Source organism: Castor canadensis, chromosome 5 (assembly GCF_047511655.1).
Source record: "Castor canadensis chromosome 5, mCasCan1.hap1v2, whole genome shotgun sequence".
Taxonomy (NCBI): domain Eukaryota; kingdom Metazoa; phylum Chordata; class Mammalia; order Rodentia; family Castoridae; genus Castor; species Castor canadensis.
Window position 1 is genome coordinate 138,504,277 of NC_133390.1, and position 23,686 is coordinate 138,527,962.

A 23,686-nucleotide genomic window follows, 5' to 3' on the forward strand; every position below is an offset into this window, starting at 1 on the left:
CAAAATGTGGTTGTTTCTTTACACATCTCTGGGTATATCAGCTTGGGTAGATGGACAACTGTGCAGCTACTGGAAAAAGGGCATCTGTACAGCCAGCAGGGGAGGTGGGCCTTTCTCTCACCTGCCAGGTGCAGCAACTGCATTTGGTCTCAGTCAAAATGGTCCAGCCATTCGGAAGCTGGATTTCCTTCACTCCTCTTCCCTGCCATCTCATTTCCAAGTAAAATGCTATCAATCACAAATTACCACAGATAGGCTCTCAACTCTGGAACCAGAGTTCTGCGAGGACCACTCGGGGAAGGCATCTTGCAAGAAGGTGTTATTTGAAAAGGAGTGTGGATATACCTAGAGAAGAGTCAGACACATTGGATTTCTGTAGACAACATTATTAAGCAGAAACATAGCAGAATTTGTTTGATAATAAAATGGTTTGTGGAGGCTTGGGGGTTTTATTATTATTTATTTTTAGAAAAAGGGAAAATTTACAAGATGCAAAGTCTCACACAATACATTATCACTGATGGTTGTTCTTACACGCAACACAGGCCATATCTTATAAGCCAGTGTTGAAAAGAACATGGAGAGCAGGAATGTGTTGGAGACCCTCATGAACACACAGAATATACCACAGAGGACTTGAGGACAGATGATGTTGGGCCAGCCTGTTCCAAAAGAATCCAAGACATGGTGGGAATCAGCGAAGCCTTTCTGTGGGGGAGGCATGGGTGTGTGCTCTACCACATGCACTTCCTCCCACCGCAACCACAGTACCTACTGCCCCATCAGACCACAGCAACTACAGAAAATGTAATGGTCCTTTGGTGTTTTTCTGCAGGGATATTCAGACTCCTACTGTGTCATTTCTGTCTTCATTTTCATGTCTCAGTCCCAAATTCTTAAAGCAGTACAGGTGCTTAACATCTTGAATTTTTCAGCATCCAGCTCTGCCCAATGGTAATATGCTAAAAAGAACAAAGAGAAGATATATTACTAAGAAGAATTCCAAAATTTGCCTTCAAAGTCTATTAACATGGGCATGGAGGCATTAAAAATATCTCAGTGTATCACACAAAGACATTAGCAGGACAGTGTTTCACTCCATTGTGAAAAATCTGCCACACTGCCATTTATAAATCCAAATATCATCTCATCAAAGTCCCCAATTCATTACAACTCTGTTCTTCAAGCTCAAAGACACCAAGTATCTAAACATACTTCTAAATGGCCTTTGCATCAAGGAGAACTCACAAGACAAATTAGAAAATATTTTGAAGTAAATAAAAATGAAAATACAACATATCAAAATTTGTAATGCTCTCCTAAGGCAGTACTTAGGGGGAAATTCACAGCATTTAGCACACAAAAAAGCTATCAAATCAATACTCTGTTTCTACCTTAAGAAACTGAAAGAATAAAGGCAAGGTAAACCCAAAGCAGAAGAGTAATAAAGGCAGAAGCAGGAAACAAAGAAATTTCAACAAGAAAAAGGAAAGAAAAAAATAAATGAAAACACCATTAAAATGATCTCTTGCCAGACTTAACAAGAAAAAAAGATGCCACAAATGATCAATATAAGGAATGAGAGAGGCAACAACAGCACAGATCTTAGGAACATTAAAAATAAAAAAGAGTTGAACATACTGGTGTGCACCTGAAATTCTAGAACTGCAGAGGCAGAAAGATCATGAGCTCCTAGCCAGTCTGGGCTACATATCAAGATCCTGTCTCAAAAATAAAATAAGATATGCTTATAGTGGAGATGGCCTGAGTGTTGATGAAGCAGCAGCCCAAATAAGATGTAGGATGCCCATAGTGACATGGTAACAGAGATCCTGACATAAATGCATGCTTGCTGATCCTATTCCACCTTTTAAATGATGACACATTGAAGGAATCTGATCCTTTTACCAGATACATGGATGAAAATAACTATGACAGCAAAGATGTTTTAGTTACTTCTGGAAGTACAAAAATCACTGGAGATTCTGGAATTCTGTCACAATTCAAAGAAGACAGAATAGAGTGAGGTCACCTATGCCTGCAGTACAGTGCCTACCTAGCAAGCATGAGGCTCTGTATTTAACCCTAATACTGCCACAAAAAAAAAATTTATGTAACCAGAAGCAGATGAATATTTTTCTCAAATGATTGCTGCAATCTTTTAGTACTTGACTGCAAGAGAGACAAAGTTCAGTTAGCCTTGTGACCTTGATGTTTGCTCTCAGTGTCAGGACAATGATATGCTGCTGCCATGCTGTACCTCCTAGAGGCTAAAGAGTCTTGGAAAAGGTTGAAGGAGTTGAGCTTCTCTGGTAGGTCTTGAAAAAAAAAATTAAGATGTGAACCAGCAAAGACTTAATGGGGCTGAGAAGAAGAAAAAGAAATGATTCGAGCAACACGATGATAGAAGGTAATCCTGAACCATGATTGTAGTGCCTGTAGAATGTTCCACCATTGTTTAAAGTGAGTGCAGTGTGATGAAGAGAAGACTGGAAAGGTGAGTTGTAAGAGATTTGGGGTGGGCCTCAAACCCCAGGCTCATCCATAAAATTTCTGTCTTGACTTCACTTATCTTTGTTCAAATAAGGTTAATCATTCACTAGAGGAAAAAATGGGTGTGGGGAGGTTATCCTAAAACATGGCACACAAAAAAAAACAAAACAAAAAAAAACAACTGGTACTCTTTTCTTTCTATAAGGAAAGGTTTAGGTATAGGATTCTATGCCTAAAATCCCTGGATTTTGGATCACCTGAAGTCATACTATTAGTTCTTGAACCACAGTAATAAAAAAAGAAATGAATTTCCTTAGAAATAGGATTTGTGGCTCAAGTGGTAGAGTGCCTGCTTCCTGCCTGGCAAATGTAAGACTCTGAGTTCAAACTTTCAAGAAAAAAAATGATTTTTATTTGCAGGATAAGATGAACAAGGAAGGATTCAGAGTCTCATTAGGTAAACTCAACATTAGGATAAGACTAAAGTTTAGCTTCATTTTATGATATAAAACAATTGAGAGTATTCAGGGTGGTGACAGATGGATTGTGGAAGAGCTCTCTGCATTTTAAAATTGAGTTTGTTCCATTTACAGAATAGTTTTGTAAAGATACATTATTTAATAAATTTTAATGTACTCTGAAAAACAAATTGCTGAGTTCCTTCTCATTACTGGGTCCTAAATCAAGAGCATTATTTTAATGGCTGTTGACAATGAACTATAAATCTGGGATCTGGGTCGAAAAACCAGCTCAGAAGTTTTTAAACTGAAATGTTGCAGAAGGTTGCTAGCTGAGATACAGAACTCTGAGGCAGTTTAGCAGGAACCAATGTTTTATTGTGCCAGCACAGACTCAGCAGACTCATGTCCAAAGGCTGAGCCCCAAGAACAAAGAGGTCTCACCTTATATACCCTTGCAAGCAGGTTATAGAGGCAATAAAATTAAAAACCAAGGTTTAACCCATATATGGTTACATGCAATTCTATAGGCTACTTCAGCCTAGTGCTAAGTGCCTTTGTACCCCTAGCGCTATGTGACCTTCTTCACCTTTGAATTCTTTAGGTTTTATCTCTCTGCTATGCCATCCCTACCTCCCTGCTACTTTATCAGGACCCAGGCCTAGTCTGTTTTCCTCTGATCCTCTTCCCTCCTATATTATTCCCCCCTTTGATGCTCAGACCCACCTAGGGTCAAAGAGCATCATCTTAATTTAGGGGTTTGTATTTTTATAGCATCATTTTTTTTTTCTGTAACAGCCTTTATAATAATCTTGATAAACCACAGCACCAGGGGAACCAGGCAGGGCAATATTAAGCATGCTCCTAGGATTAGGCCCATTGCCCCTATCAGGGTTTTGAATCCACTTAAAGCAGAAAGCCATCCTCCAAACAGGTCATTTGGATTCCATCCTCTCCAAGTCTGGATGGGGACATTTTGTCTGTGATCTCTTTTATGACCTTTTTTTTTTTTATCATTAATCTGTAACCAGCAGTTGTTTAGGTTAAATTTTTACAAACTTATTTCTCAGAAGCAAGCAAATAGTCTAAAGCCAAGCAGTTCTGATAGATGGCATTGCACATCTTAGTGCTTGTTTTGCCAGCAAATTGAGGGCTCTTGTAGTTTCATTAGTTATAATTTTAATAATAGCCTGTAGCCTGATGATGTGGATGAGCATATATATAGGGATGCAATAACCCCAGGACCACCTTTTGTCCAGGTGGTAGGACCACAGTACTGGATGATTTACTCAGGAGGCCGTTTGTCATCTTTTTCCCAAGCTCAATGGTCTCCCATGTTGTTCCCCCCCTGCCCCAACATAACACAGTCTGGGCTGTAGACTCAGCCAGAGAGAGGAACAAGTTTTTCGCTTTGGCAGAGATGGAAATTTTACTCCTCATCTCCTTATAAAAGAAGTAAAAAACTTGATATGAGGAACTCTCATGGGTAACAGTTACTAATTTGAGTTGTATCAGACTCTCAAGGTCAAGACCCTTTTTATCTATTTTTATATTAATTACTTTTCCCTGTGTTTAATCAGATGGTTTAGTACAGTGAAATTTACAGGGTTACACGTGCCACGGGTGTAGTTAGGGGCAGCTTTCCCCTTGTGAAGGAGGGCTTTGTATTTTGTCCTTTGTTAAACCACATCAGTAACAATAAATAGTAAATATGCATCCTGTTCAAAAGAGATAGAAGAGAGCAAATAAAAACCTTTCACTGTAAGAACAATCAGCGAGGGCAGTTTCTGCCAGGCCTATGGGCGAAGACTAGGGTAAGAACTACAGCAACAGATACAGACAAAGGGTGAGAATGCATTATAGTGAGATTAACTGGTGTGAAAAACAACCCGTTTGTCCCGTTTGTCCCATTGGAGAGTAGACACCTCAAACTTCTGCAGCACGTAGATTAGTTGGCTTTCGGAGTGACTAGAGCAGGGCTGTCGTCCAGCTGTTCGGTCCCCTGTTTTCTCGGAAGCAGTTCTGCCGAGGGAGGGTGCTCAGGTTCCAGAGGGATCTTACACTGGGAAGCCAGATCAGGGATGCATTTCCATTTGAGAGAAGCTGTCTTGACTTGACTGTGGTGGATCCAAGGAGCAGAGATCCTGCTACTTTAACTACGGTGGGAGTAGTACACAAGATAACAAACAACAAAAGGGCCCCTCCAATGGGGTTTTAGTGAGTGGACATTTTATTTTATTTTTTTACCCAATGTCTTTTTTTTTTTAACTGAGTAGAATTACCATGGCAATAATATATTATCAGTATATACGTCCAAGAAAATGTGTTGTTTTAAAAACAAAAAAAGTTAAAACCACCATCTGTAAGTATCAAAGGTCATGTTTAGAGCCAGTAAAAATAGTTAATTTTGTTTCTATTTAAGTAGAAGACCCTGTCTAAAAATATGAGTTTGTGTCTGGAAGGACTTTAATGTCAGATAGCCACACATGCGTAAGAACCATTTCTTTAATCCTCTCAGCCTTGGTTATTTTTGACAGGTCTGGCACCAGCGACTCCATTTGAACTCTGATGGCATTCCCCCCTTGTCTCCAAACTGCTTGTCTCTGAGCAGTCTCTTCTGAAGATCTAAGTGCTAACCAGGCCTGACCCTGCTTAGCTCTCGAGATTGAGCATATTCAGGGTGATATGGCCTCAGACTGAAGATCTCTCTTGATTGGTTGCTCTTTTCTGGATTTTGTCTGTTTGGCTGGTTTTGGTCCCACGTGGGGCAGGGAGGATAACAAGCAGATCAGGTAGGAGTCAGTGCCAAACAGACACTTTTGGTCAAATTTAAGCAACAAACAGGAGGGGCTCCTAGGCAGCCGGCTTCTAGACAAGGACAATACAAAACAAAATCTAACAAAAGCAGTGTCTACAAAACTAACCTCGTTGACACATAAGTAGTTATCAGAGTCATTTTTTTATGATTGTAATTGCTCCAGAAGGATCAGAACTGTAATGACAAAAACTTAAGAGTCATGGTTAAAATTCTGATGGACAATTTAGTGACTAACAGAACAGTGTACCAGTATCATTAACTTTTTGTTACCGTGTTTATCTAAATTTTGTATTTTAGAAGGCTTGAAATACTTGAAAAACATAAATATATTTAATATATAGGAATCACAACAGCATCACAACTCTATAGGGGTCATATATACGTATTAATTTAATTGTTCTTAAAGTAAAACCTTAGATTTTTATCAGTTGTAGGGGGAAAGAACAGTTTTCGTAAACCCAAATAGCCCAGTCACAGACACATATGGAGTACCAACTGTATTAGAATCACCCAAGACAACAGTTTTTTAACCATGAGGTCATCTAGAAAGTTTTATATAAACTGTTAGAAAACAAGAGGCATGGAAGAGGCAGAAAGACGACTCAAACACAGGTACAGGGTTTATTGTTCAGGCAGGAGCCCTGTGGAGGGAGACCCCAGCAAGAGACCTAGAGCCCACTGCCATACACAGGCTTGATATAGGGGGCTAGTGGAAAAGTACCAAGAAGGTCACTAAGGGATATTGTTGCTGGGCAACCAAGAAGGATAAGTTGTAGTTAGGTCACTGTCTGTCCAACTGTCCTTGGCATCTATCCAGGGAGATAAAGGTAAGCCATCTGTAAGGGGGAGGGGGGGTATAGCCCTAACATGGCTGTCCTCACTGTTAACCTCAACATAAACCAGCTCTTAAATGAACATGACTCAGTTACCTTAGTAGTTAAAATCCCAACAAAAATCACCAGAGAACACAGGTAAATATTTATGGGGACTAAGTGTGGAGTTAGGAAACATAGTGGCCAAGAATCATGGCTCAGCTGTTGATAAATCATATCCCAGATTGTTGACATTAACACATGGTTCATGATATATACCAGGATCCCAAAAACCTGTAGTCAATGGAGCACCTCCCCCTCCCACCCCGCTAAAATAACAGGCCCAATCTGGCAATCCCAGGGCAAAAATTCCCTCCATCCAAAATGTGGAAGGAGTAGGACTAATGCCTCCACTCTGTTGAGTCCTATAAAAACTGGAGGTCTTGACTTCCAGTGTAGTGCTCCTTTTTGAGTTTCTTTCTTTTTTTTTTTTTTAATATCCTATCTGAAGGGTATACTTTGGTTTTGTTTTACATAAGTAAATCTGTCTTAACCCTCATATCAGTGCAGCAGTACTCCCTGTGCTCAGCTGCCTCTTGTCTCTCTGTATTTTAATAAACTATTGTTGTCTTGACAAATTTGTGAATTAACCTGTAGCATCAAAAATTCCTGAGAGTTATCGACAAAACAAAAAACATTTTAAGACAATTTTTTATAAATGTTATCAAGAACAATACAATATTTTAAAGATAGCATAGTTGTTATGAGCTTAGAGAATTAAGTTTTAGTTTAACATCATTACATTAAATTTTGACCTTACAAAACCTTTAATGTAACTTTTAGATTTTAGTCAACTTAATCACTTACATAAGCATCTATAAGCTCCATCTTTTTATGACAACTTACTCTGTACATTTATGACAACTTATTTTGTATCCTCTGGGGAAGCTTGTCTTTATCTTTTAAGTATTTTTTATTCTTTTATTTTAAAAAACATATCTTTAATATCATATATATATATATATGTTACTTGTTGAAATTAACTCATAAAATCTTTTAACTTAGAACCTTCTATTTGTATTAAAAAAAAAACCAAGAAAGCAACCTTGAAATTATTTTTATATAAAAGCAATTTATAGAAAGCCCATTTGTTAATAGACCCATGTATTATAAGAGAGAATTAAATTGCAGATTGTATTTATGACAGAATGAAACATGCTAAGGGTCATTTCTTTAACTACCCAAATTTTAAGATTCCTGCTACAGGCTGTGGCCACCTCCCCTCCCTTTTTTTTTTTCTCCTCTGATCTGAGCTGGAGTGTTAACCCCTGAATGCCTGCATCTTAGTGAGACTGGATTGAAATAAGTTTGAAAACTGGTTTTCTTAAAAAGTAGCAGTAGAACAGAGTAATAATTTTTTACATTGACTCTATAATAAGAACTGTTCTCAAGATGTTTACATATTTATGTGTAAAAAGCCTAAGCAGTTTATAACAGAGAGCTTTAAAACAAATATCCTGTTTTTTTGTCACCTTAAGTATCATATTAACCTTATAGCAGCAGTTTAAGAACCATTTTGAAGATGCTTACAATTATATACACACTGTGAGCGCACCATCAGATGGATGTATAATCTAACCAGCCATTAGCAAGGGAAATATAAGCATCTCATGACTGTCTCAATATTAGACCAAGCCTACTGTACCAACCTTTTGGAACAGTTTTTTTTTTATTAGCAACAGTCAAAGTTGCTCCTTTCTTTTCTCACCCCTTTAGGTAGGTTCTCCCTGCTTATACTCCCTAGAAGTAAAGGTGCCAGCAAGTTTAGTATTTTTGGCTTATTTTAATAATCCTAAATTGTTTTCTATTTACTTATTTTCAAGACATAAAAACTCAACTGAAAGAGTGTATTAAACCTTTCATCCTTTTCTGTCTACAAACATTTTATGACATTTCATTTTTTTCTCTCTCTCCTCCCCCCACTTCATTCATGAAGACCTCATCCCAATTTTGTTTTCATTCCTCCACTTCCCCCTCTCCACATTCACAACCCTTCTGCACCATTCATTTTCTTTCAAGTCAGACCAGATTTTATGTATTAGTGCAAGTCCATCCTTCATGTGTTAATTTTTGTAAGAGCTCAGTTAGTGCTGAGCCCCATTCCTCCTTCAGGATGCCCATTTTGGATGAACATGTGCAAACTGGGGCACCAAAGCTACCCATTAAGACTGGAAGACTCTGATTTCTCCTCAGCCCGCCCAATAAATTGCTACATGAATTTAAATAAACAAGAGTCTGGTTTTTGAAGACCAGTTTTAGCCTCTTGGCTTTTCCCATTCTCCTGGGTATTAGAGTTTTTTGTTTTTTTTTTTATAATCACTCTCTAAACTTCATTAACCACAGTTTTATTTAGTGACCCTTCCCGGGGCCATCCTACACCAAAAGCAGGCCAATCTACTTCATAAAGGACCTTTAGCTTGTTACAAGTTAACTTAACTCCATAGTCTACATTAAATCCCTTTTTAAAGTTATTAATCATACACTCCAAGGAAGTGTTTTATTCTGGTTTCTGTCCATCTCCTCCCGTTACCAGACTGCCAAACAGACATAGAGTGAGAGAAGACTTCTCACTCACGTCACAGCTATACTCTCACATAGCACAGTACTTCTGCCCTGCTCCCCGAACCTGAGAGACATGGTTTCAGCCCAAAAGGCAGTTACTAGCAGTCTCTGGGAGGTGATCAATCTCTCCTTCTGCCTCCCGAGGCAGGCCTAAATTTGAACCTGGGTTCTTACCAGTCTGATGAGTGGTGCTCCCCTCCCCTCGCTGGTTCCTGCACCTCACTGGGTTCCATTGTGCATCCGAGGCCCTCACCCCAACCCGCCAGGAGGATTAATCCCCCCTTTGGATCAAGCTGTCCATTTGCGCCTGGTGGGGTCTCCTCCTGGCAGTCTGAGGGATGCACCCCGGTGACAAGGGAGGTGATAACTCACCATGTCTCGGATAACCAGCCCCTAAGAAATATTGCAGGAGGTTGCTAGCTGAGATACAGAACTCTGAGGCATTTTAGCAGGAAGCAACATTTTATTGTGCCAGCACAGACTCAGCAGACTCATGTCCAAAGGCTGAGCCCGGAGAACAAAGGAGTCTCACCTTATATACCCTTGCAAGCAGGTTACAGAGGCACTAACATTAAAAACCAAGGTTTAACCCATATATGGTTACATGCAATTCTCTAGGCTACTTCACCCTAGTGCTAAGTGCTCCTCTACCCATAGTGCTATATGACCATCTTCACCTTTGAATTCTCTGCTGGGCCATCCCTTCCCCCCTGCTACTTTATCAGGACTCAGGGCTAGTCTGTTTTCTTTTGATCCTCTTCCCTGCTACAATATGACCTTGATTGTTAAATGTAATTCCATTTGAATGAAAACTGGATTGTTTCAAAAAATAAAACAAAAAGGATACATCATAAACAACTTTATGTTCATAAACTAGATGACATAGATATATGGGATAAATTCCTTAAAAACTAGACTCAAAAGTTTCATTTCCAAATCCTTTTAACAGAGGGGTGGGGAGCTTAAGGAAAGCATAGGGATAGGTAATGAACTAAATGTTTGTCCTTGGGATAATTTTTGATGCTACTCAAAGAATGGCTGGTTTTGGTATAAAATGTCCAAATGTCTCTGTTTCCCTTTGTAATTTTGAGGTTGCAACAAAAATCGGCTGATATTGCTGAGATCTGTGATGTAGAAATTTGCCATCTCAGAGTTATACTACATCCTAGACTTAGCAGGGCAGTTATATTTCCTCACATCCAAATGTTAAATGGATGGACTTCAGTAAAAGCAAAAGATTCTCATAACAGCAGGTGTACACTGGTGATATCACTCTGTTAACAGCTTCTTGATACCCTCAGTACAGGCCATGAGCAGACACATGTTGGAGTCAAGAACCTTCCATTTCTGTGCCCAATTTGGTTTGGAGGCATGTGAGTCCACAAACAAAACAAAACAAAACAAAAAAAAACAGGCTAGCTGAAACCATGGCTACTCCATGTTCTTCAGTTCTGTCTGGAACCAAAGACAGAATCAGCATTTCTTGCAAGACCTATCCTAATACTCCAAAACACACCAGCATTCCTTCCTAATCCATAGCTGAAAAAAATACTAGCAGTGGAAAACATAGTGTCATTCCTGGGGACAAAATTACTTCCACATTTTAGTCAAGAAAAACAACTCATATACTCTTGAATTGCAGATATTAACCCTCAATCAAACCCAAGAACAAGGGGCCTACTATTGCCTCTTTCCCAACTGTAATACCAATAAATGAGGTTCTGAATTGTTTCAGAAATGCTTAGGGAACCCCATCTTCTTGGCACAGATCAAAATTATATCTTTGTTTTGAATTTAAGATGAGCTTTGAGGCTTGGGGTGTAGCTCAGTGGGACAGTGCTTGCCTATAATGTGCAAGGTCCTGGATTCCATTCCCAGTACCACAAAAAGAGAAAAATGATGAATTTTGGTGTTCTGACTGAATGCATTTTTTTTCTTTTACATTTGCTTCAGTTAAATATTCTACAATATTTTTTACTCTTAATGCTTTGGGGTAATAATTTTATGCTTCAAATGTGTGATATGCAGATAGAAATTATAAGGTTTACTCTAGTAGGATAATAACCTAGAAAATGTTCATGATATTCTGTCGAATGAAAAAAGAAGATGACTACACACACACACACACACACACACACACACACACATAATCTTAAACTTTGTAAAATTAGATAAAAGAGATACAGTATTAACTAGTTAGAAAAAGTGTTACAAATATATTAAGTTAATAACAATTATCTTAGAATGATGAGATAGCATATTGTTTTTCTTGAGTAATCTGCATTTCTGAAATTTGCTAAGAGTGAAAATTTTATAGTAAAAATGGCTTTCAAAAGAAATTTTATAGAAGTGGTAGAATGCCTACCTAGCAAATGCAAAGCCCTGGATTCAAAGCCCAGTACTGCCAAAATAAATAAATAATAAAAAGAAATTTTATTAGAGAAAGGTGACTTAGGAATTCTGATTCCCCACTGGAGAAACATAAAATTGGGAAGAATCCTAAACTTCATCCCAGGTGTTCTCAAAGTTTTAGGCAAACCATCTAGCAGGATTTTAGAAAGCATTTATCTTGAAGAACTTACAGCATGTATGCCTTTGGAATTAATTGTGCTACTACTGGGAGTCTCAATGAGCAGGCCTAATCACAGCACCAACATTAGCATCATGCGTGACAGGCTCCCAACTATGAACAAGAGTCTTCTGGCCAGTTGCAGCACTGTTCCAGCCAAGAGCCTCTGCCTGCCACAATGCAGGGACTGTTCTCTATTTCCAACCTCATATGTTACAAATGGTCCTTCTCAATTCCTTGAAACTGACTATAGCAAAATTTAAGTATCAGACTGCTGGCTATCACCAGGGAGTGGCAGATCATAACTCTCAAGTGCTGGACACATGAGTAGTGAAGTTGGGAATGGGTCATACGTGAGGCCCACTTGCTAGACCAGAAGCGCTGAGCAGAAGTCCTGTTCAAGGTGATGAACACATGATTCTTTGAAAAGGGTGGACCATTGAGGCTTAAGATTTAGAAACCCTGGACGACACCTGCACATCCATGTTTATTGCGGCACTATTCACAATAGCCAAATTATGGAAACAGCCAAGATGCCCCAGCACTGACGAATGGATTAAGAAAATGTGGTATCTATACACAATGGAATTTTATGCAGCCATGAAGAAGAATGAAATGTTATCATTCGTTGGTAAATGGATGGAATTGGAGAACATCATTCTGAGTGAGGTTAGCCTGGCTCCAAAAACCAAAAATTGTATGTTCTCCCTCATATGTGGACATTAGATCAAGGGCAAACACAACAAGGGGATTGGACTATGAGCACATGATAAAAGCGAGAGCACACAAGGGAGGGGTGAGGATAGGTAAGACACCTAAAAAACTAGCTAGCATTTGTTGCCCTTAACGCAGAGAAACTAAAGCAGATACCTTAAAGCAACTGAGGCCAATAGGAAAAGGGGAACAGGAACTAGAGAAAAGGTTAGATCAAAAAGAATTAACCTAGAAGGTAACACCCACGCACAGGAAATCAATGTGAGTCAGTGCCCTGTATAGCTATCCTTATCTCAACCAGCAAAACCCCTTGTTCCTTCCTATTATTGCTTATACTCTCTCTACAACAAAATTAGAAATAAGGGCAAAATAGTTTCTGCTGGGTATTGGGGGGGGGGTGCGGGAGGGGCGGAGTGGCTGGTAAGGGAGGGGGTGGGGGCAGGGGGGAGAAATGAACCAAGCCTTGTATGCACATATGAATAATAAAAGAAAGAAAAAAAAAAAAAAAAGAAACCCTGGACGAGGTTATGTGCCTCCCTCTGAGAGCTGTTGACAGAATGACATCTATTTCTAAATGTAGGTGAGCTACATGAGTGCAGGAGTGACTTATAGGCTGGGGGTACCTGATAGTAAGAAAGAGTAACAGCACCACAATTTCATAGTCTTTTGGAAGAAGCTGGAGGTACCTCCAGTTTCCTGCAGCTGCTCAAATAGATCTCTTTTTAATGCTTTCAAATACCAAGGATAGTGAGAAACTTCTTAGGTAAGACCAGCCCAGCACCAGAACCAAGGAATTCAACAGCCTGTTTAAGAATCGCTGTTTCAGGCCAATAAGCAACTACAAGATTCAACTGCAAGACTAAGACAAATTTTTTGGTGGGACTGGAATTTGAACTCAGGGTTTTACATGTACAAAGCAGGCACTCTTTTGCTTGCGCCACACCTCCAATCCTAAGTGCTAAACTTAGGATGTGTGGGACACCATAGATTTGCTTTCCAAATCACTATCAAAAGAACTGAGCTTTTATTTACTTATTTATTTCAGGTCACAGCTGGAAATCTCATTGGAATTCATTTATCTAGAAGAATAAGGCTGTTCTATGCAAAAAGCCTAAGAGCCACTGGGAAGTCACTGTTACCAACGAAGGGCTCACTCTGACCTGGTAACATTGTTAGAATTCTAGTAAGCCCCTCCACTGAATTGTCAAAGTAGACACTTCTTTTGCTTGAATAATCATGATCCTGACTTGGCCAATGAGAACAATGAGAACATGGGAGAATGATTTAATTTCATAATTAAGAATGGAAACTTGAGCTAGGCATGGTGGTGCAACCCTATGAACCACACCCAGGCATATCATATTGAAACTACAGAAAACCAAAGATAATATTTTAGAAGAAGCCAGTGGCAGAGGGGTGGGTGGAGAGAACCCACATTATCTGTAAAGGAATAAGGATGAAAATTACAGAGGATTTCCCATTAGAAACTGTGCAAACAAGGAGCTGAGCATGGTGCATACATCTGTAATCCCAGCTACTAAGAAAATAGAGGTAGGAGGATCATGGTCCAAGGCTGGCCTGGCAAAAGCATGAGACCCTATCTGAAAAACAAACTAAATGCAGAAAAAGAACTATGGCATGGCTTAAGTGGTAAAGTGACAGCCTAGCAAGCATGAGGCAAGGAAGGAAGGGAAAGAGGGAGAGAGGGGGTAGGAAAGGAGGAAGGAAGGGTAGGAGAGAGAGAGGAAGGGAGGGAAGAGGAGAGGGAGGGAGGGAGGGAAAAAGGAAACAGAGAGTGGTTCAAGAAAGCAGCTCTGCTCACTATAGCTACAAAAAATAAAACCTAGGAATAAATTTAACAAAGGAAGTGAATGAGCTCTACAATAAAAATTATAAAATACTTATGAAAGAAATTGAAGAGGACACACACAAAAAGAAATAGAAAGGCATCCATGCTTCTGAACTGAAAGAATTAATACCGTGAAAATGCCCAGACTATCCAAAGTGATTTACAGATTCAATGCAATCTCTATCAAAATACCAATGATACTCTTCACAGAAATAGAAAAAAATCCTAAAATTTGTATGGAACCATAAAAACTTCCAAATAACAAAAGTAATCCTGAGCAAAAGGGACAAAGCTGAAGTGACTTCAAAACAAAGTGAGCACATCCAAAACAGCATGGCAATGGCATAAAAACAAATATATAGACCAATGGAACAGACAATAGAGAATACAGAAATAAATCCATTCATTTAGAGCCAAATGATTTTTGACAAAGGCAGCAAGAACATATTTTGGAGAAAGGAAAGTCTTTTTGATAAATGGTGCTGGGAAAACTGAATATCCATATACAAAAGAAAGAAACTAGATCCCCATCTCTCACTATATACAAAACTCAATTCAAAATGGATCAAAGACTTAAATGCAGGGCCTAAAGCTATAAACCTAGTAGAAGAAACCATGGGAGAAACAACTCAGAACACTCATCTGGACAAAAAACATTTTTAGATGTGACCCCAAAAACACAGGCAACAAAAACAAAAATTAACAAATGGAAGTATATCAAACTAAAGATCTTCTATACAAAAAGGAAATAATCAACAGAGTGATAGACAATCTACAAAATGGGAGAAGATATCTGCAAACTATTCATCAGATAAGTGTTTAAATAGTTTTAGAACAGAAGGAACTAAAACAACTCAATAGCAAAAAACAAAAACAATTTGATTTTAAAATTGGCAAAATGACCTGACTAGACATTTCTCAAAGGAAGAAATCCAAATAGCCAAAAAGGATATAAAAACTACTCATCTCATTGATCATCAGGGAAATGCAAATGAGCATCATGATGACATATTATTTGATGGCTACAATCAAAAAGACAAAAAGTAACAAATGCTTGCATGAATGTGGAGGAAAGGGAACTCAAACGCCATTGACAGAAATGTAAGCTACTACTGCCATTGTGGGAAACAGCCTGGAAGTTCCTAAAAAAAGTAAAAATAAGTCAGGCAAGGCAGCTCATAGATGTAATCCAAGCATTTCATAGGCTGAGGCAGAGAATTGAAAGTTCAAGGCCAGCTGGGTTATATAGTGAAATTCTGCCACAAAACCAATTTAACCAAACCAAAACAAAAAACTACAAATAGAATTGTCATATAATCCAGGAATCTCACTACTAGGTATATATTCAAAGGAACTAAAATCAGTATGTCAAAGACACATGTGCACTTACATTTTATTACAGTACTATTCATCATAGCCAAGATATGGAATCAATTAAGTGTCCATCAACAGGTGACTGGGTAAAGAAAATATTAGTTTTTAAATGTGGTATACATATGCAATGGACTATTACTTGGCCATTAAAAAGAAAAAATTGTTTCATTTGTAGCAGCATGGGTGGAATTAAAGGACATTATGTTAAGAGAGATGTCAGGTTTAAAAGACAAATGCTGCATGTTCTCAATCTATGTAGAAGCTATAAAGTTACTATTATAGATGCAGAGAACAGAGTCATAGTTACCAGAGCTTGGGAAGGGTGTAGGAGAGGGAGAGGAGAAAAGGGGATGGTTACAAAGCACAAGGGTGAAATTGGATAGGAAGAATAACTACTCATGTTCTATAGCACAGTAGGATAACCACAGTCTACAACAATTAATTGAATTGTTTCAAAATAGCTAGTAGAGAGAACTGTAAATGTTCCCACTCCAAAAAAAAATATGTCTGAGGTGACAGATAAGTCAATTGCCCTGACCTGATTATTTCCCATTGTACACATGTATCAAGGTGTCACACTGTACCCCATAAATAAGCTCAGGTACATGTCATTTTTAAAAATAAAAATATATTTTTAAAGTCAATAAAATAGAAAAAAGAAAGGTGTGGAATAAAATATTTAATTACGGGGAAAAAAAAAAAACCTACCAGTCTAGAATCTACAACAGTGAAATTATCCTTCAAAAGTAAAGGAAAAAGTAAGACTTCCTCAAATACGTGCTAACAGAAATATGGAAAGAAGTCCTTCAGGCAGAAGGAATGTGATATAGATCAGGAACTTGGATTCACATCATGAAAAAAAAGCCAATATCAAAGAAATGAAGGCAAAACAAAGTCTTTCTTAATCTTAATTCATCTTTAAATAGCCACTTCGGGTAATAAAAGTAGCAGCATATGGGTGAGATTAGAACAGGGAAAGTGAGATCCAAGGGCGATGCCCCAGGGATGGGAAGAGGAACTAAGACATGGCTGCTCCAAGACAACTGCACCACAGGCAAAGTGGTACAGTGTTATTTTAACCCAAGTGGACTTAGATTAGCGAAAATTTTGCATTCTAAACTCTAAAAAACAGCTGTTTAAAGTTTTAAAAAATGAAAACGCCACTTCGGAAACACAGCTAGCTTTCCTCTGTGAAATGCCAGCACGTGGGCTTGGGAATGGCCAGAATTCTGACACAGGGCGGCAAAGTTAGGTTCTGGACGTGAGACAGCCTGCTGGAAAGAGGGGGACAACAGTGAAAGGCAATCAACTGCCCTTTTAGCAGAATTCACAACACACACACACCAACAACTCAAGCTTATTAGGAAGAAATGTGCTCCACCAGGACACATCTTATTATTCAGACAAAGGTCAAGTTGAAAAAGCAAACAGATGGCAGCTTCCAAAACACTTCCCTTGTTTGGTTTTGAGTGTGTTGACATTTGAGGACAGAAATGTGGGGTGCTGCTCCTCTCACACCCTCATTACAGCAGCTAAGTAAATACTCAAATGAGGTGACACTTAAACCTGCAGCATGCACACGCAGACACCATGACTTTCAGAGAGAGGTTGCCCTAGCGCCTTTAGCCATAGCCAGAAAAGAGGAAATAATTGAGTTGCAGCCTCACAGAAAACCTTGAATCCTCCCAGCAAGGTGAGATGCCTGAAGAAACAAGACCAGAGTTCAGAGCCAGAAGTTAATTTTAGCTGTTTTATGTCCATTTGATAAAATGGGAAAGAACGTTTACAGTGTGGTAGAGAAATGTCGATGGCCTGGGAATGTCCTCTGAACCATGAAGGGTTTTAACTCATTTCAGAGGAAACTATGCCCGACAACATGCTGTTTCTCATTCCATTGTCTTTTGCCTTTCTTTCCCTCTCTGGCGTTAGAAACTCAAAGCTGTTTCCCTCCGGGCCGGCCTGCAAGGCTCCCCTGGGCTCTTTCTGTTTTTAAAGTAAAGCAAATGAAAACTGCTGCTGTCTTGTGGAAGGACGGTGCGGAGATGGGAGGAAAGTGTTTCTGCAGAGCAAAGCAAAGGCTGAGGTCACTCCTTGTCAGCTCTCATGGATAGCTGATATTTGGGGATGACTCTGTAGTCTACTGGGATGGCAAATTACCATTTTTTGGGCCACAAAAAACCCAAATGTCATTGGAGTAACAGCTGTCATTTAGTCCTGGCTCCCTTCACAGAGTCCTCAAATCTAGGCATGTGGCTAAATTTTCCAAGGAGGGAGCACCTGAGCTCTTCCCTGGCCCTCAGCTGATGGGTGTCTCAGAGGAGGCCAACATATAGGCTCAGAAGGCCTCTAGGCCTTAACATCTACCCAGGCCCAGACAGAGGCACCAGCCAGGCAGCAGTTCTGTTGCTGCTGCCTATGATTTAAGTAACTACAAGTGAGTGACTATATTAAACTGAGGATACATGAATGGCTTTCCCTGTATGCTTAGTCCAAAACCCTACACAAATGAATGCAAAGAAATGTGGCTTCCATGTTTTCATGGGTCAATCTAAACTTGCTTACTAGCCACCAGCCACTGAATAGCAGCCAGGGAAATCCTGAACACACAGAATCTCTATCTTGCCTTGGTGTCAACAGTGCTTTAAGTCCTCAGCAGCCCCTGTGGCCCCATAGTTGGTATGACTCAGGGGTCTGTGCCTGGTGCCATCACTTAGGGGAGATGGGCCACTCAAGGTTTGTTTTCTCAATTGCCCAGGTACCAGAATTCCATGTGCTCACACCTGACCTGGTCTCCCCTCCATTCTCACTAGCACCACAGGCCCCTGAAAATCTCACTCAGGAGGCCAGATGGAAGTCATGGCTGCAACCTAGACAGACTACTAGTGCTATGAAGAGCTGAGGCCATGAGCCTGGCCATCTAATGAAGCTGCCCTTCACAGCCTCTGGGCCAGGCTCCTCTTACTCCTTCTACCCAGGACCCACAGTCAGTCCAACACACCCCATGCAGCTTTCTTCTTCAGCCTTCCCGGGGGTGTAGTCCTCTACACACAGGTAATGACCAATGTTGGGAAGCATGATCGCAGGCCTGTAAGTCCTAACCATGTCTTGTTGCCCCTTCTACTCAAACACATGAGCATGGCCTCTGGTTCCCTCTCCTTCTGCCCCTCTTCCCATTGATTCTTCCCTCACCTGAGAGCTGCCTTTTACTTCTCCTTCAGGGGCTTCCATACATCATCCCTCTTCATTTCCCTGCTCCCTCCTCCCTAGACCCATAATGATGGCATCGCTGCAATGAACTTGACTTACAGAAGAGAGGAAGAAAGACTGCCTCTGCCTACTCTTTTCTAAGCATTTTCCTCTGAGTTTGCTCCCCTCCACCCACCCGCTGCTGGGTTCCCTCTTTGGCTAGTTGTTTTTGGGTGGTTGACAGCAGTGCCCCAAGTTCTGTGCTATCCAACCTGTAGAATACTGGAAAGAAAACAAATATAATCACAAGTTTAAATTTTTTTTTCTTGGGTTTAGGGAAGAAAGGAAAAGAAGGCCTCCTGAACCTGGGAAATGTTGGAGAGTAACACCTCCTTCCTTCACTTCTTGCTTTCTTTTGCTGTACTCAGTTTTCTTTCTGTGGACATGTCTTCCTGAATGTTCTGTGATGCAGTTATTACTCCTTCCTCTGCCCACATGGTCCTCAGGTGGTTTTTGTTATCATTTTATTTTTTTCACACATAAATAGCAAAACCACCCCCAGGATGCCCATGGCCACAAGATACTGATGTTCATGGTATTTTGAAATCTAAAGAAAATGAAAGCTTTCAACTTGTTCTGTTTTACACTGATTTAAAAAATAATAAAATTCAATATTCCTCAATAGACAAAATTAGGATTTTCAAAGTACTGGTCAGATATAATTAAAGCAAAAATCAAGACATTACATTTATAAAATTTTTTAGAAGGTAAGCCAGGCATGCTGGTACAATCCTATAATCCCAATACTCAGGAGGTAGAGGCAAAAAGATCAAAAGTTCGAGGCTAGTCTGGGCTACAAAGTAAGCCCCTGTCTCAAAAACCAATGACCTAGAGATGCAGCTCAGTGGTAGAGAACTTGCCTAACATGTACACGGCCCTGGGTTCTATCTCTAGCACCAAGAAATTTATAATTAGTATTACTAATTAGTAATACGGTCCAGAAAGGAATTAGCTAGGTGGCATTAGAATTTTTCAAGGTATCTTGAAAACACAAAGCTCCAAAGTACATTTTAATTTGACCACATGCATGTGTATATGTGTACACACACATGTATACTCAGGCTGGGTTTGACCACTGAGGGATGGGAGCTAATGTTTTTATCCCTCTCTTATTTATTCAGTTCATCATGAGAGTTTGGATGTTCAATTTGTTTTAAACTTGTTACTAAGGTCACAATTCAGTAGGGAAAAGGCTATTATTTGTGGTCTTCAACAAAACCCAAGAAAGAAGACACAGCGCCATGCCTGAGAGGGGTCAACAGCATGAACAGGCATGAAGACACCAGCAGCTGCCCTCGGCCCAAGAAATTAGTGTGGGAGGGTCCAGGCTGATGTCTGCTTCTAAACCGAGTTAAATGCTCATATTGTAACTTGGCCTGACAAATGTGGTTCCCTACATCCTTCCTTCAGGGACAGGCATGAGTGGAGTGTATCTCTCCAACTTGTTCCCATGTGGGAGCTGCACAGAAACACTGGGGTCAGGTCAGTGCACCTGTCCTGGTATTGTGACTTCCACCTGCTGCCGTCCATAAGCAGCACTGCTGAAAGAGATAAGTTTAATTCTCTTTCTCTCTTTCTCAAGAGAAGAAACGCCAGGGAAGCAGAAATCACATAACTTAGTCACAGAAATCAGCAGGATGAGCCTATGAGTCACCCTTACTCACCTAATTAGCATAAATGAAATCTAGCTTAAAGAATCACTCCATGCACTGTCCTTACGTGGCACATATCCCCCTCTGGATTAAGGATGTCTGGACAGACTATAAGTGAGTAGCATCAGCAATACTGGTGATGACAAAACTGACCACCAGCAGAAAAAAAAAAAAATCAAGTCTTGAAAAGGGTGGGAAATGGAAGTTTTATGTGGCATAATGTCACACAAGATGTTACTGTGTACTCATGAATGTTTAACATTTTTAAACACCAATACCATATTTTGGGTGACTCTCTCTAACTCACACCAAGATTTTCAGTTCATGAATAAAAGTCAGTAAAGTCTGAGATTAAAAAAAAAAAAAAGGCAGAGTTGGGGCTGTGACCAATGAGACACAATGTGACATGACTTCCCTCTGTCCCACACGTCACGCTCACATGAGAGTGTGAGATAAGCAAGACCAGTTACCACAAAGCTGTAGTTATATTGGAGGAAAACACAGTGACCGGGGGAAATGCAGAGACAGGAGGATTCACTAGTCAGAACCCCCGCCATACTATCAGTGAACCAATGACTGGGCCTTTCTCAGTTATCTATTCATTCCTTTAGTCCATTTTTTTTTGTAGGGAGTGGGTACCATATCACCCAATTATTACTAATTTATCTCAACATCTGAACACATGCATTCTAAAGGCCAAGTCATGGACAGACTTCCATCCCCTACTCCCTTTCAGAAGGGAAAGAGAAGACAGAAAATCACCTTCCAAACAACCTCCTCTCTTGCAGTTTGGTGCCTCCAGGATGAACCTGTCTACTGACCTGGTTTAATTAGCATATGAGCAGAAGGTTCCAAACTGTGTGTCCAACACTTTGCTCCTCAGTTCCAACCCACAGACTCAAGAGACTATTGATGTCATCCTTGGCTGCCAATAGGTACTTTAAACATAACATGCTGGAAGCAGTCTGTGTGTTCACCCTGTCACTAAGTCATTCTAGACATACCTATCACCAAGCTGAAATGATTCTATTTCCTTTACTTCTGATTCCATTTCCTTTACTACAATTTCTTTTCTGGACTTCTGCAATTGTCTCCTACCTGGCTTATCTGCTTCCAGCCTCACTCCCCAAAGCTAGAGAGTGATCTTTTAAAATGACATACCTGATTATGTCATTTGTACATTTAAAACCTTTCAGAGGTTACTCATCACCCCAGGTTGAAATCTAAATTCCTTGGAGTTGCCAGACCTTGTATGATCCAGATCCTCCAATTCCTCTAACTTCTGAGAAGCTCCCAGCCTCCTTCCCACCTATACTCAATCCTTCATACAATCTTCACTTGTGTTCCCAAACTCATCTGTCCTTGTCACCCCTCCTCTCATCAAGCAACATTTGCATCCTGCTATAGCTTGGATCTTGAATGTCCACCAAAGGTCATGTGTTAAAGGGTGGTCCCTAGGGTGGCACTATTGGGAGACAGTGAAACTTTTAAGAGGTTTGGCTTAATGGGAGGTCTTTAGGCCACTGGAATGTGCTCTTGAAGGGGATTGTGGAACCCCAGCCTCTTCTTCCTCCTCTTTTTGCTTCCTGGCTATGAAATGAGAAGTTTTGTTCTGCCACACACTCCCACCCATGATGTGCTGCTTTGCCACAGGTCCCAAAATTACAGAGACAATCAATCATGGACTGAAATTCCCAAAACTGTGAGTCAAAATAAACCTTTTCTCTTTATAAGTTAATTATCTCAGGTATTTTATTATAGTGATAGAAATCTGACTAGCTCTTGGTCTATACTTCTACACTTGCTCCTCTCTTGGCTTAGGCAGCTCTTCCCTGCCCTTGTCCTTCAAGTTCTATGTGTCCTCTGGTTCCAGAGTCCTCTCCACCCCACACCATGTTCACATCACAACCACAATGCACCATGCTGAAGATTAACTATTTCTATGTTTCTCCCTAAATTTGTGAACTCCCTGAGGACATGCCCTGGGTCCTTCACATCTGTACCCAGTGTTTGGCCCAGGACCCATCATATAAGAGGCTCTGGTAATATCTTCGCTGAAGTGAGGAACTGGAACTGAAGGCCGTCAGACAGTTGAAATCAAACTTCAGAGGCCACTGATCTTTAGGCAGGGAGGTGAACTTAATGCTACAGTGAACCCCAGTACAGTCCTGGGCATGGAAATGATGAAGAATAAAGTGTTGTTTCAGGAAAAGTAAACTGGCAATGCCATGCAGAAGTGAATGATGACAGAACACAAGGCAGGGAATGATTAGGGCTGCTGTAGAGGATGGAGACCTCTCCTGGAGTGGCTGAGGGCAAGACTGATGACAGGGCATGAAGGTAGGATCACACACACAGATACTGGTCTGGACCAGGCTCCATAGCTGCTCCACACATGCTCACAGTAGCAATAGCTGTGGCTGACACAGGCAATGCAGGAAGGACACTCACACCACCACCCACTAGACAGCCTGTGTATCTCAGTGAATGAAACACAATCTCGTTTGCCAGTGATTCACTTCATCCTGCAAGGCAGCACATTTAAGGACACTACAGACAAATATTCATACAATGAATTCTACTTGAGCAGCCATTCTAGCCTCAATTCATTACTGTTCTTCCAAAATGTGTGAGGAGGAAGGGGTGTAAGGCAGGAAACTCCTACCTGAGTTCCCGTCTCCTGTGGCTAGGGCTCCCGTTCAGAGGATACATCACCCTCCGCACCGCTGCTGGCACTGCGGTCTTCTTTTCGGGGGGCATTTCGTTCTTTGCTTGATTCAGAGGGCCCCTTGGCTCTGGTCTTTTCTTTCCTCTGTTGCTGTTTCTCAAGCTTTGACAGCTGGTTGAAGAAAAAGAAAAAAATTAAAAGCTCAACATTTGCCTGGGTATCAAATGCATCATTTATCTCCCAGGTAGAAAGCACTGGAAAAGCTTTTGCTTGGTATCTGACATGCCACAGTGGCTCAGATATGCCAGTGACATACAAAATGCTGATCAGACAGCACCCACATCCTGGATGCACATTAGCCACATGGGCGACGCCTCTCACACTCTTCCCCACCAGGATTCAACTCGGCAT

At 40.4% G+C, this 23,686-nt stretch overlaps 1 protein-coding gene across 2 annotated transcripts in view; it reads right to left on the reverse strand.

Annotated features, from left to right (window-relative positions):
• Nucleotides 1-426: 426 nt before the first annotated feature.
• Dtd1 (D-aminoacyl-tRNA deacylase 1) overlaps nt 427-23,686 on the reverse strand; it is a 197,123-nt gene continuing 173,863 nt past the window's right edge. Inside the window, exons 5-6 of one of the 2 annotated variants that reach the window (XM_074074252.1) lie at nt 23,273-23,446; nt 427-962 (exon numbers count right to left, since the gene is read on the reverse strand). In XM_074074252.1, the coding sequence (XP_073930353.1) occupies nt 23,294-23,446 (153 nt within the window). In that variant the 3' untranslated portion in view covers nt 427-962; nt 23,273-23,293. Of the gene's footprint in view, nt 963-23,272; nt 23,447-23,686 lie in introns of those variants that run through there. The other variant, XR_012448152.1, reaches the window with a different exon arrangement.